Here is a 14850-nt window from a genome sequence, read left to right as displayed (position 1 = left end):
AGTGTCAGTCTACTTTTACCCTGACACACCAGGTAAATCTTGGGACTGATTTAGAAATTGTGGTATAGCAAACACCCCAGCAGACAGCTCATACAGAGGAACTGCCCGGCCTTCATTCTCCATGACGTCATGCTCAACAATTGTCCAGAGCAAGTTGGGAAACACCCTACAGACACATATTCCAGATACTATGGAAAGAACATTACCTACAGCACCAGAAGAACAAATTTGGTCCATCCAGCTGATTTCCTCCTGTACTGCATGTATTCATAAACCTGGAAGAATACTCAGACTGTGGTGATGTGTGTTTCTGCTCATGTGGGGGCTATACAAAAGATAAAGGGACTTAATGTGTTTGAAGTACTTTGCTTTTTACTGAAAAGGTCCTATAGCTTGGCAAGGGGAAGAGAGCAAGAACTGGAAAGGTTTTAGAGATGAAATATGTCAAACTGAGAAAGTTCTGGTGATTTTATTTGTAGCTCTTAATAATTAGCTGTTTCTATCTTTACAATTAATTCTTTGTCAGTATTACTACAAATGCCTTCAATTTCCTCACTGTCCCCCAATGGACTCTAGCTCATTAATATGCAGCTTTAAGCAAGTATCGGTGCTGTCATGCATTTCAAATCTCCCCTAGGAAGCTTTTTAAAATTGTGAGTAAGACCTGATACTGAGACTTATTAGCACCAAACCTGGAAACAAAGCTTCTGTGCAGGCAGCAATGACTCTTCAAGTTACAGTTGCTGTCACCTTTTTTATCCTGAAATTTATTAAAAATGTGAATACCTCAAAGCACTTCTTTGATGCAGCTAACATTTCCAGCTCTTATAAACTGCTGTTTGTGGATAGAACTGGGCTTGTGCCAGCATCTCAGATTTGAGTGATGAAGCTGAACTTCTAGGTCGGAGTTAATTGCACTCACGCTGAGAAATACTCAGAAGAAATCTACTTCTGGCAGCAGAGAAATAGTACACCATGGCAAACACACTGCAGTATGATGGAGAAACTGGAAGGTTTCATACTTGCTAAAAGACAGGTCATAACAGTCCACAGATGTGTCATACCTAGATTGAGATCAAAATCCAGCCACAATGCTTTGAGACCAGCTTTAGCTTGAACCTCTGACACTTAAACCTGCATCCAAGGGCTTTGGCTCTTGCCCGTTTACTCATAAATGTCAGAACAACCCCATTTTTTCATCTCTGTCTCAAATTAGGAACAACAATCAGTCTAACTTCTAAACTGCTAGCATAAATGATTTACCAGGACTAAGGTTAAGGCAGATTCCCATGACTGCTGGCTACAATGACAGAAGAAATGTGTAAACTTGAGAGCTGTGGAGCTGCCTGCCATTGGCAGGTTGGTGATTCTGCTAATCATCTTTCATTAGTGACATATGGAGTGTAAGGTTTTTGTAACAGGAAACCAAACCAACTTCCACATTAGAGAGCCTAAAGAGAGAGAGAAAGCCGTACCTCATTGCTTCTCAGAGAGAAAATTATTAGCCTAGAGAAAGGGTTCTTAGCAGAGCTTCTTGCTGGAGTGACACTATTGTGTCCCGTACTTGGTTCAGCACGAAATAACAAGAATGGGAAAGATTTTAGCAGCAAAATACCTCAAACTAGAAAATTTGGAATATCTCTCAGCTTCCAAAATTGTTCACAATTCAGTAAAGTCTTTCTTGAAAACCAAAGTGCCAGTAAATACTGACACCTGTCAGGAAGGAGAGCTGATGCAACAGCAGCAGAGCTATTGACTGACCAAGTTACAGACCTGCAAGCTATGAGAGGTGCTCTCCAAATGCACCTTCTTAACATTTCCCGCCAACGTGAGACATGAGGAAATGCAAATTTGCTACTGAGACTCGTCAGGCTCAAAGCTCAATTCCACCATGTCCTGAGGTCCTCATTTCCTGGCTGGAGGTGTTTTGCCTTCTCACCAGACATGATCTTACTTACTACTCCACCTCAAACCAAACTTAGCCACGAGCTAAGGACCGAGAAAGCCATCCTCCTCAAGATCTTGCTATGTAGAAAGCATCCGTTTCTGTCCTGCTGGGCTACTCCATCTGCTCCAGCACCCCTTTACCCGCGCTGCTGGCAGGCACCGTGCCGGAGCCGTGAGTGTGAGCCCATCTCGTTTGGGATGATGCGGGAGCCCTCACCCAGCCGGGCTCTAAGAGTCCTGGGAAGAGTTCCGCCCGAGGAGAGGCGCAGCCCTTTGCCGCCGTGCCCGGAGCAGCCGCAGGCAGGGGGATTTCCCGGGGGAGCCCGGGCAGGGGCGTTCCCCGGAGCAGGGGCGGCTCCGCGCCCCTTACGGTCGCGGTCCCGGTGCGGCCGCCGCTCCCTCCCGCGCGCTGCCGGCAGAGGGCGCGCGCCGCCCGCCGACGCCGCGGGGCCGCGCCCCCGCCCGGCCGCCTCAGCCCCGCGCCCGCCCCGCGCCGGGGGCTCCGAACGCGGCGGGCGGCGCCGTCCCGAGCGCGGGTCCTGCCGCCGGGCCCGGGGAGCAGCGCGGTCGCTCGGCCCGCCTCGCCTCCCGCGGGACGGTGCCCGCCCGCCGCGCTCCCCCCGCCCGGCTGCCGGGGGCCGCGGAGCCGCCGCGCGCCTCTGCCCCGCCAGCCGCTGCCGCCCCGGCCCTGGGTCCGTGCGGGGAGCGGCGGCCGCGGGGCTGGCGGGGCGCGGCGTCCCGGTCCCGCCCGGGCCCGGCGTGCGGCTCGGGAAGGGCCAGCGCGCCCCGCCCGCGGGGCTGGCGGCAGCGCGGTGCTGCGCCCGGGGCCACGGTGCCCGGCGGCGGACGGGGTTAGGCAGGCAGAGCTGGCAGCTCGGGAATTCAAGGTCTGCCGAAAAACGAAGGAAATCTGCCAGCTCGGCGCCAGAAGTGAGGGCAGAGAACGAGCAGTTCTACACCGCAGTGTGAGCACTCCCCCGCAGTGAGCACCGCGGGGCCAGGGGAGGCTGAACAGCTCTGTGCCGCCGTGGGCTCGCACGGCGTTTCCCTGCCTTACCTTGTCATCCCTCTCACGTCTGCCTACGGAACAAACCACGGGATCTCCGCATGCGGATTTATGTGAAACCCGTTCACATGCAAGAGCAGCTGGGGTGCACCTCCTTTGTTTGCCCGTTCGTTCCGCTTTTTGGGGTCACCTGTGTAAATGCACGAGGCACTAATGATGCAGCCTGGTTATCTCGGATGGCATCGTTTGTGTCAACTTTAGATTAAAGCTTTCCTAAACACATCACGAATGGCTGTTCCTCTCTCAGAGTGACAACAGAGCGAAGTAAAAACACAGCAGAGCATTTTACCCATTTTTACTACCAGTACAGTAACTGCAAAGACGTGCAAGCACTGGGAGATTCCTTGCTCAGCGATTCAGCAGGCTGGTTTTGTCTCCTCATGGCTGTTGTGGCCCAGGTACACTAGGGATGCTAGAAAGATGCGTTTATATGGAAGTAACAATAGGAGGTTGGAAAGGTGGATGCAATTCCCCTGTGTGTTCTGCCCTCTCAGTTGCATCAACCTATCCATGTTATGATCCTATCAGGGGATCTGGCATTTAGCTCTTTATTGCCTCCATTTCTGAGAAAATTACCAACTCGTTTTGAGGGGGAAGATTTATTAGAGATGATTTTTCTATCCACAGGATTTGAAATAAAAAAGGATATGTAACAGATACACATGATCAGCAAATGGAAATCGTAATTAGAAAGGAAAGATTAACAGGGACACAAGTCTGTAGAATTTCATTGTTAAGAGATCAATTTATTATGCCCTTGACTGCAAGTTAAATTGATACACGTAAAATTACAACATGGAAAAGAGATGCCAGTGACTGTCATAAATACAGCTTGCTCTTCATTCCTAGTTATTTAGGGAGGATTGGGAAGACTTGTGAAATCACGTTCATTAAAGCCTGAACAGAGGCAACTAACCAATAACTGCGGTGGAAGCAACAAGGTTCTCCCCCCTCCTCGCACCCACCCGCCCTTTTCAAGAACGGGGGGAAATCACAGACGTCAATCAAGAAATACTGCAAAATAAAATGGACCCTCCCGGCAGCCGAGGCATCGCGCAGAGCAGCGGTGAGGCTCTGGCACTCTGCTGGCAGCCTCCGGCGCCGCCAGCCCTGCAGCTCCGCCGCTGACCGGGGAGCGCACGGGGCTCCGCAGCCCGGGTCTTTCCTTCCCTCCCTTCCAAAACTGTCAGGCACAAATGGGCAGGAGGATATTGGCTGCAAGGGGCGCGGAGGCTCCTCCCAGAGCCTGGATCCCGATATTTTTGGAGGATTTCTTCTAACTCAGTTACAAACCTTGGTGAAGGGAACAAGTTGCCGCTGTAGCGGAGGCAGAAAGCGCCTCTTGCTTGGGGGAGCGCTGCTCTCGCTCCTTCTTTCGCCTTCCCAAGGCTACCTTGGATGCTTCACCTCACTTGCGGATGAGAGCTGTGCTGCCTATCGGGGGGGACCGCTCCTGATTTGGATGTTGCTGTTTCTGTGAAAACAAGGGTTGTAAGGGAATGAAAGGGGAGACAATGAAGAAAAACCGACCGGGAGAGAACCCCAGCCCCAAGCGTTTTCCCGAGAACTGACGGGTGTTTTGGGGCTGAGCGATCCCGTCGGAGGCGGCGGAGGGAGCAAACCTGCCCGCTCCGCGGGGGACTTCCCGGGACCGGCTATTCCCTTCGGATGCGGACTGGGAAACCTGTAGGAAATTCTCCCGCCGCCCTGCGCAGCCACCATGAATTCAGTGGCTGGAAATAAGGAGAGGATTGCGGTCACGGCGCGGAGCAGAAAATATGGGGTAAGTTGTCGGCGCCGGGGCGGCTCGGAGCGGTGGTCGCCGCAGTGCCGGGGCTCCTGCGCCTCCCTCCCGGCAGCTGCCGGCGATCGTCCCCCGGCCCCGCGCAACTTCCGCGGTGCGGGGCGGCAGCGGCTCGGGGCGCCCCGCGGAGGCGGGCGCGGCGCGGGGGCCACCGCGGGCGCGGAGCGTCCGAGCGAAACTTGCCGGCGCCGCCGGGCCTCCCTGCCTGACCCGCTGCTCCTTCTCCCGCTCCAGGTGACCGACCCCTGCTCCCCCACCAAGCCCGCCGCCCCCTTCTCCCCCGAGAGCTGGTACCGGAAGGCGTACGAGGAGTCCCGGGCGGGCGGTCGCCCGGCGCCGGAGGGAGCTGGCTCTGCCCTGGGCTCCTCCGGCACCCCGTCCCCCGGCTCCGGCACCTCTTCGCCGGGCTCCTTCACCGGCTCGCCGGGACCCGCCTCGCCCGGCATCGGCACCAGCTCCCCCGGCTCCCTGGGCGGCTCGCCGGGCTTCGGCACCGGCTCGCCGGGCTCCGGCAGCGGCGGCGGCTCCTCGCCGGGCTCGGACCGCGGCGTCTGGTGCGAGCACTGCAACGCCCGCCTGGCGGAGCTGAAGAGGCAGGCGCTGAAGCTCCTCATCCCCGGGCCCGTCAGCAGCAAGGTGAGCGCGGGGCCGGGGGAGGCGGGGGGGGGGGGGTCCCTGTGCCCGGAGCAGCCCCCAGCAGCCGCCGGGGTGTCGGCCACCTGGGCTCCCCTGTGCCGGTGTCACCGCCGAGCGCTTTGCGGTTTATTTGTGTTCTCCCCCTTCTTGGTCTTGTTCCCTTTTTCCATCCCCTCCTTCTGCTTCATGTGGAGCAGCGTGCCTCTGTCTCCGGAGGGCTGCCTGGCTTCAGGAGCATCTGTGATAGTCCTTCTAGCGTGCTTCTTTTCTCTGTCTTTCATTGTATTGATTGTTTCTGTGCTTTTTTCCTGAGCGCTTTTTTTTTTTTTTTTTTTTTTTTCTGTGGTGGGGCTAAGTAAAAGTGGGACTATTATATCGGAGTCACTGGTCCCTTGCCCTTTTGCTGTCTTTGATTCCTACAGGACGGATTTACAAGTCGTCCTTAGACTTGGTAGCAAACTTAGTAGTGAGGTATGTGTATATGGTCTGATGCCAGTGGTTTCTACTTCCGTTGAGGGAGAAGCCTTTCTGTAGCTCGGGGTTCACACGAGGCATTGAAATGCTGTGTGAGCCCAAAAGTCACTCAGTGAGGCTGTGGCAGACCATGGCATTGAACCCAGCTCTCCCAGGTGCCTTTAGCAGAAGAATAACTTGGTGATGCTTGTCTTGCAGAGAAGTGCCAGATTTTTTTTTTATTCTCAATAAGACTTGAAAATACTTGAAGCTGCTGGACTCAACGTTGGGTTGAATAATCCTGTGCTGAAAGAGGATGTAAGCATTGCTGACATTTGGTCTCACGTTTTAAGAGCTGACTCATCCTGAATACAGTTGGAAACCTGCTTTTTGCCTATCTTGGGGTATTTGGTACCTCCAAAGGCATACTCTGTAATTCCTTGGTTTTGTTTTGTTTGGCATTGGTGTTTTTTTTTGTTTTTTTTTTTTTTTTTTTTTTTTTTTTTTTTTTTTTTGTGTGTGTGTTTTTTTTTTTTTTTCCTTTTTGTTGTGCATATAAGATTAAGGCTAACAGCTCTTAACAAGTGACCAGCAGCCCTTGGCTGACCTCATGCTACTAAAATAGTAAGCATTGGGTTCCTCCATAGCAACCCCGTGAGCGTTGAATTGTGAATGGTTCTGCAGCTCCTGGAATGTAGTACAATGCAATTTTGTTTGCCTTGTTGGGTCCAGGTACTATCAAATGATAATATTTACTCTTCCACTTCAAAGAGTTTTCATTAGTGGTTACAATAAAGAGGTATCATGGAAAAGAGCCGACTGCTGAGAGAGGGTCCCTGGTATTGCTGTTGTGTTGTACTCTCCATGATTTATTTATGTGCTCTTTGAGAGGGAGTTGGTGCTCTCATGAACAAAAGACTCAAGGGCTGGTTGTTACCTTGTCTCAAGAGCTGACTTAACTGCATTATTCATGAACAGGGAAAGGTGGATCCACCAAAATTAATAGTAAATTTAACCATTAATACATGGTTGATTCACTTTAAAGTGGCCCTGTACCAAAATCTTGTAGAATTTCAGGCTGTGAGATTTGACAGTAATTACCAGCTGTGAGTATAGGTGGGAAACTACTGATACAGATATGGGAGCCATCAGAATAACTGAGATTTGGGGTGGAGGGCAGGATGAAACTAACATCAGGGCATGGTGTTAAATAGAAATGGACTGATTTTAGTCCCGTAAATGTTTACAGAGGGTTCCTTTACTTTGATAGTGATTGACGTTGCCCATCCTAGCCTTCCTGAGAGGTTACCCTTGTGTTTCTGCTGCTATTTGTTCTGCTGGTCACTTAGTTTGGCTGATGGTGTTGTACAGGCCAATCTTTATTTGTATCAGTAGCCTTCCAACCTCCTTACCTATGTTCTTTTTTGCTTCTTACGCCTTCTTTCCAAACCTTGCACTTCTGTAGGAGTGCCACTGACGAAAGTGCTGTCCAATCTGTGCATTTAGGAGCAAGGGAGGAGGCACAAATAAGGTGGTCTCCATGGGCTTGGGTGACCCTCTGCCCTATTTGCTGTGCTTAATAGTACTTGCAGGCTCAGTCTTGTTGAGATTCTCTTGTTGAGCTGCGAGCTGGCACACAGCTCCTTTCTGTAGTGGGTGCTGCTGGCTGTGGCTGTTTGCAGAATCGTCTCTTTCATCCTTTCTGGCTTGTGACTGCTAAGAACTTTCTGGACCTGTGATTTTTACTTTCAGCAGGTGCTGCCCAGCAGAGTGAGGCTCTGGGTTGGATGAAGTGGGACACAAACATCATGGCTGGTGCCATTGACTTCTTTGGATTGGGCATACTGTGGTGGTCTTAAAAGTTTGTTTTTCCTTGTGTAATGGGGTAGCCTTATCAGCGTCTGCTTTGAGGAAAGCAAGGTGCTGGCATGAGCTCTGCTAGTTCAGTCAGGGTCTGTGAGCTGCCTCTGTGTGTGCCATAGTAACACTTTGGGAGTCCCTTCTGGGAGTGAGATGTACAGGGTTTCTCAAAAATGTGGACACCTGTTTGTGTCTGGGAAAAACTGGCTTTGGTTTAGCTTGAGACTGAAGTCTAACCACACTGTGTTAATGTAGCTGGCATTTTTTCAGGGTCCTGTGAGGTCTGCTCTTGATTGCTGCTATGGAAATAGGGGCTTTTTGAGTGTGGAATGGATCCTGCCACTTGAATTAAGTGGAAGAAGGAGCAGATCATATTCCTGATTCTGGGTATTCCCTCAGAACTTGCAAAGCATCCTGCAACTCAAGACTCTGGTGCCCATAGGACACAGCTAATAGGTGATATTCATTTATTAGAACTATTAAATGAAGCATTTAAAATGTCTGTCATCTTTTAGTCAGCCAGGTCTGACACATTTTCTGTTGTTGCTGTTGAAGACAGCCTGGTATTATGGTATTATGAGTACAATGGTATTATAAGTACAGTGTGTAGCACCTGTTTCCCATTTATGCTGTATTTAGAAATGCTCATCATCTGGGATAGTGTGTGTTGCAGAACAAGCAGAATATGAGAGTATCTGTGTTTTAATGTGTATCTAGTAGCAGATATTGGAATCTGCAATAGCCTATCCAAATGTGAACCTGCATTTATATTTCTGACAGTTTGCAGTCATGTAAAGGTTTGTATATATCTGTCAAGTGTAATAGTATGCTTAATTGCTTTATAAACAGACCAGGCTTTATGCATGAAGCTATGTACTGAAGCTTTTCATTTGATTGAGAAAAAGCCACACTTAAGCTAGAGCAAACTGCTTCTACTAGGCCATTGTTAGTGTTGAGCTGTTTAGCTTTCCATTCTAAATAGAAACATTCTCTCCTAATACATCAACAGGATGGAAACTTTGTGGTTTTTTTTTTTTTTGTTTTGTGAGGCACAAAGGTGAAGAATATGTAATTATAGTTACATTAATTTATTTTAGCCATTTAAAATGCCAGGGTCCCTGCCAATAGCAAAAAGAATAGTACTAAAAACTTATTGTTTCTTTTTCCTCCTCTTGTGGTACAGATGTGACTTAATGATGTTCAGCAATTACATTCATAGAAGGGGTTATATTTTATGTGAATGAAATCTTATTATAACCCCCAAGCAAAGCAGGCCTGTGGGAATTGACTAGCACAGGTGTTTTGATATAGTTGCACACTGCAGTTTGTGACTGAGGGCATCTTGGAGCTTTTGGTGCCTGTTGTTTGTAGGGTTTATGTTGCATGATGATAAAGATTATCTCAAATTACTAATACAGGTTTATTTTTTTATGCTAAGCTTTTTCTTAGGCTATATTTTAGAAGAGCATCAGACAAAGTTCTAGCATAGAAATTTATGGCATCATACTCCCAAATTTATCAAAATTTCTGTGAAATTAGTTTGCTTTGAATTCAAGCCTGTGATATCACCTGTCTTCAATGAACACCTCACAGGCATCTAACAATTGAACAGTTGCTGTATTGATGTGTAACAAATTATATTGTGTGCTAATAATCCATGGGATGCTAATAAGAATGCTCACAAGCTGACAGTTATAAATTTCTTAGTATGTGGTTCCAAAAATCCGGAATACAGCCTTTAAAGTGAGCTAATTTGAGTGTGTAAACGTGAATTGCTGCCTGGGCATATTGTGATTGGGTCAGGAAGTAAGGGTCTACTATAAATGGTAAGGATGGATAGCACTGATGTCGTTCGGTGGTTTATATTGTGGACTTCCCCTTACCTAAAAAGTCTGTGCTTCTGAGTATAAGAATTGGGTAAATTCTGAGCACACTCTTTTCCATCCCTCTGAGCACAAGAGGGAAGGAAAGAACTGGCATTCAGGGTATAGTTTTGTTTTGATTTTTTTGCCCGTTTACTGGCACTATCTGATTTTTTTTGCTTTCGTATTGTTGAATTAGTCTTCTGATTCTGTGGTCAAAGTCTTGACTCATAATTATTAATAATGAAGAAAACTGATATCATGAAAAATAAGTTTCTGTTAGCTGGTAGCTACTTTAGAAACATTCCCAGTAGAGAGAGAACAGTAATAAACCCTTCCTCAAAGCTTAGCAAGTGGCAGAATAATGGAATTTCATTTCTGTCCAGACCTTTAATTTGTGAACAAGCACGGCCAGTCTGTATAGTGACTTAATTCACTGTGCAAAAAAATCTCAGGCACCTAATCATTTCATCCCAACTCATTGTAATGCAGATAGGATTATTGCATTAGAAATGTGATTTTAAATGGCCCGAGGCAGTAATTTGTCAGCATTTGTGAGGATTAACTCCATTAAAGTTTAGGCAACAACAACCATTCTTTTGTGTTGCATCACAGGTCACAATACCAAACATTTAGCATAACTCATCTGTGAATCTTCTTACAATTGTATGCTTTCTGGCAAGTTGGGAAACACAGCTACTTCACTTGCACTGGAATTACAGCTGCTTGCAGAGGTCTAGAGGAGGCAAACGACTTTGCCTTTGCTGCTGATGAATTAATGTAAGCCCTTTTCCAGGAGCAGCTGGAAGTCTTGCTGCTGCAATCCGCTGTGTCAACATGTGAAATAATATAACTATTTCTTTTGAGCTTGCAAATGTCTTTGAGGTAAGGGTGAAGATGCTGTGTGTAAAGACTGCTCTTTAGGAAGCTGTCAAAGCCATTAGCTCTGCAGCTTTCTCGATGGGATGAAAAAGGCTTGTCGTTACTAAGTGCATTGGAAATTAGAAACCGGCCTATGGTTATACTTCGTGAATTGAAACTATAGTGTTTCCTATCAGAAAAGAAAACACTTTTAGACCACAGATAGAGCTCTTGAGGGCGAAGAGGGAAGTATTGATGAAGTAAATCTCTAGGGAGGAGAAAATTTTTTTCTTTTTTTGTACAAAGACTTGGCTGTGCATCTGAAAACATGGTGTTCAGAAATGTTGAGTATTTAATTGGCCTCTTCATGCTGGGTGATAAAATGTCTTCAAGGTATTTTATACGTGCCATGAATGCTGCACTGATGTCCAAAATCACCTTGTATCTTCAGAGAGTCTTACATTTGCTTAGAAATAAATGTTGTGCCATCCACAGACATCTTGCATAAGAAGCGTAGGACTTTTGTGTATAATTTTGGAAGGGGAAAAGGAGCAAAGATTGTCCATCTGAGTTCCCCAGACAGTGTTTGAAAAAATGTCACACGTTACCAGTGTGGGCGGTGGGCATGCAATGGGAGTCACGCCGGCATCAGCAGATTATTAGAACATTGCAGGGCTGAACGACACGGTGGTTTTGCCACATCAGCAGCACGTAGCCTTTGACATCGTGTAATTGGGGTGCTTCCAAGCACTGAACCTGCAGCACCACAATAAACTTGACTATCATGCTCTACATAATGATGTAGTCAGAGCTGCAGCATTTTGTGACATGAGGTCTGCGTGTCAAAAGCGCGAGAGATGTTCTAAGTTAAATTGCTGGCTTACATCTTACTAGTGTCATCTGTGGCTTGAGAGGCATTGATGTTGTTAAAATGGAGGAAAACAGGCATACACCTTCCCCCTCCTGCCACTGAATAAATAATCCCTAGCCCACAGTATCTGTTGTTGAAGCTGCAGTTCAAGAAGAATCCCAATTCCAGAAAAGCAGACTATTTATCAGGGTATTGTTACAAATTACAGCTTGCTTAATTCGAATTAAACACACAAAGTAGTATCCTAAGAGCAGAAAGTTTAGAAGTGTAGGAGAACCCAATGAGTTGTGTTGCCCATTTTTGTTTTCAATTACTTTCTATGCAATCTTCCTACATTAAACTAGGTTTGTTTTTGTTCTTTTTTCATTTTCATAACTTTGAGCTGCTAAGAATTGTGTTTGTCTCTGGCTTTGAAACTTGAAATATACAATCAGACTTGGTACAGATGAGACTTTTTTTGTACAGTTATAATATCTTGTATCATCTAAAACCAGGATACAAATCTGCTAATGCTTCTTTTCCCTCCACTCTCTTGTTCAGAAAATTTTACAGTGTAGCTTAGTAATGTTTTGATGAGTGTTTGAAGTTTCTTTAGGTAAAATTAGATCAACACAAGACACTTTATCAAGCAGAGGAGAATTGTCTGAACTGTTTTGAACTTGTCACGAAGGCTGAAACACTCTGCAAGGCACACCAGAATCTGAAAATTCTTTCCCTAGTATAGGAGGACTTTTTCTTCAGTCTGGATCTGAACCTTGTCAGTCTAGTGACTTGCATGAAATTGACCTTAGTGAGGGCATTTGGACTTCAGAAAAATCAGTAGGATTTAATTTAGGCTACAGCTCTATGTGTGATATGGCTCTAACCAGGGAATACTTGTGTGCCTTCAAAGCAGCAGGCATGCTGCTCTGGCAGAGCAGGTCTAAGACATCCTGGCCCCTTGTGGGCTTCCCATGTGCCTTTCCTTTGTCCTCTCCATATGAAGGTCATAAGTTAGCATCACTGCAGGTCTCCTGAGTGAATACACAGTGATTGCTCCCTGCCTTAGTTCTTATAAAAATGATAGATAGTTCAAACACTTTCAATAATGCTTCTTTCTAAACTCAGATCCTTTTGATCAGGGAGTGACTAGATGTGCTATTACAACAGCAGATGCAAGGAGCCAGTGATCTCTGAGAAAGCTACTGATGAGAGCAGCACAATGCATCCAACCGTAGCCTCCATTGTAACTGGAGTACAGAATACAGGGATTACTTTACAAAAGAGACACTAAAGGAAAATATGGTACCAGCTATACAAAAGAATCAGTCTTAAGGAATTGGTGTGTTCAATTGCAGCTTGAATTTATTGCTGTGGTGTCAGAATTCAATTTATTTTATTTAATATAATACTGCATAGTAAGGTTGTTAAAACTACTTACTGTTCCAGCATGGGTATACTTCTTAAAAATTATTTTTTTCTTCAACTGTGTTTACTTTTGTCTGTCATGGTTTAATCCCAGGCTCTAGCTTGCTGTCTCCCACACCAGTGGGACTGGGGAGAGAATGGGAAGGGTAAAAGCTGGAGAACTCATGGATTGAGATAAAGCGTTTAATAGGGAAAGCAAAAGCCATGCACAAAAGCAAAACAGAACAAGGGATTAATTCACCACTTCCTGTGGGCAGCCATCTCCAGGAGAGCAGGGCCCCATCACACCTAAGGGTGACTGGGGAAGACAAACACCATCACTCCACTTGTCTTCAGCACAAAATGCTGTCCAAAGCACAGCCCCGTACCAGCCACTGGGAAGAAAATTAACTCTACCCCAGCTGAAACCAGCACACTGTTGTAAGGATCTTCTGTTCAATCTGTATTATTAAATCACTTAGTATGTGGTTGATCTTGAATTTTTCATATAAGACATTTTCTGTTTTCTGGGAGGAAGGAGCTAAGACTTAATTCTGAAGAAACTTCAGACTGGTTTCCTCTTCTCAGCTTTCATCTGAAACTCTATTTGGTAGTAGTGTTTGCAGATTTAAAAATAATAAATGGCCAGGGAAATTCTGCTCAAGAGACCTGAGGAAACCAATGGGGTATTAAGCTGGATTTGGTTTGCAATTCACCATGAAAACAAAAGCCTTTCCTCAGAAGGAACTGGACACTTCTAGACAAAGCATTTGTTAGTATAAAATTTTTGTATTGCATTTTTAGGTTGTTACACCTTTCTATTAAACAAAGAAGGGCTGAGTCTTCTCACTTGGTTGCTCTCCAAACAAGAGAACTTAACTTACAGGCCACATGCTATCTGCTTTGTTAGCATCTGGTCAATCATCTTATTCAATAGATTTGGTGATTCAGGAAAAAAGTGTCAAATGTCTTTGAAAAATTACTTTATTCTAGTAAAAAGTATTCCAAGCCCAATGGAGTGTGCCTCTGGAAAACACTTTCAATTTCTTGCTGGTGGTATGTGTCAAAGGAACTGTGTAGGCTGAATGTGGGATATCTGTATCCAGTGCAATATGACCGATGTAAGACATTCATCTAGCTCTAGGAAAGCTAGCTTCCTTTTCTGTAGGAAAATTTTAAATTGGGAATACAGTCTGTGTTTTGGCTTCCAAATTACCTTCAAGTGGAACTTGCTTTATATGTATTTGTTCCATACAAATGTGTTTTGACCTGTGGATTTCTTATGATCTATTAATAGCAAGCCTCTACTCTATTTCCCTATGCTCCCTAAATCATATATAGTTTGACATGATCGTTTACTTGCACCTGAGTATTTACAACAGCTTCTCTATTCCACGGATTTGCGCTGGAACAAAATTCTACTCACATGAATGTTTGGGGAGAAGCAAATGAAAGGAGACTTTGATATCTACCACAGTAAATATTTTCTTTTCCTGAAGAAAAAGTGAAATTTCACAGTGGTTTGGGGGTTTCAACTTTGTTCAGAACTGTCTGAGGAGATCTGCCACAGGATGGAGTTAATTTCCCCCATGTTTCATTCCCTCTTTCTCTACCACCAAAACTTCAGTCAAAACTGACTGAAGATGAATGAGGATTCAGGAATATAAACCCTCAGTTTCTGTGGGCCTCTGTCTTGTCCTAGTGGGAATTTCCCATTCCTTTTATCACAGGTGTACTTGAAGGCATGGGAGAGAGTCCTGCAATGCTGAAGAAGGTGGTTGCTTGGAGCTCATTATTAAAAGCAGCATGTTTCTGTCCTGGCTCAGCATGTTTCTGTCCTGGCTCCTGTAAGTCACCTGGGCAAACTCCCATCTTACCAAAGCCAAACTCAGACTTTATTATGCTGAAGTTATTCAGGAGAGCAGACTTCTGCCTGCTAACTGATTGTCTGGATGATTACATGCTACTATTTCAGTTGGAAAGTTTTATTTTTCTGTGCCTCTTGGCTAAATGAACCTCTGACCTGTTAAGTGCCAAATGCTGAAAGAATTACCCGTTCACTCCATCCACCTGATGGACTCCAGCAGAAAGCCTAGTGGGCAAT

At 46.1% G+C, this 14850-nt stretch overlaps 1 protein-coding gene and 1 long non-coding RNA gene across 2 annotated transcripts in view; one reads left to right on the top strand and one right to left on the bottom strand.

Moving 5' to 3' along the window:
• Nucleotides 1-3738: 3738 nt before the first annotated feature.
• LOC119698566 lies at nt 3739-5243 on the bottom strand. The gene is made up of 2 exons (XR_005256169.1): nt 5112-5243; nt 3739-4746 (listed from the first exon to the last, which is right to left on the bottom strand). It is a non-coding gene; the product is annotated as an uncharacterized LOC119698566 (long non-coding RNA).
• KIF26B (kinesin family member 26B) overlaps nt 4655-14850 on the top strand; it is a 276539-nt gene continuing 266343 nt past the window's right edge. Inside the window, exons 1-2 of the mRNA XM_038130583.1 lie at nt 4655-4796; nt 5052-5453. Coding sequence (XP_037986511.1) covers nt 4734-4796; nt 5052-5453 — 465 coding nt within the window. The 5' untranslated portion in view covers nt 4655-4733. The remainder of the gene's footprint in view (nt 4797-5051; nt 5454-14850) is intronic.

Source organism: Motacilla alba, chromosome 3 (genome assembly GCF_015832195.1).
Source record: "Motacilla alba alba isolate MOTALB_02 chromosome 3, Motacilla_alba_V1.0_pri, whole genome shotgun sequence".
Lineage (NCBI taxonomy): Eukaryota > Metazoa > Chordata > Aves > Passeriformes > Motacillidae > Motacilla > Motacilla alba.
The sequence above is the reverse complement of the archived record's forward strand: the minus strand, read 5'-3'. Positions and strand labels throughout refer to the sequence as shown.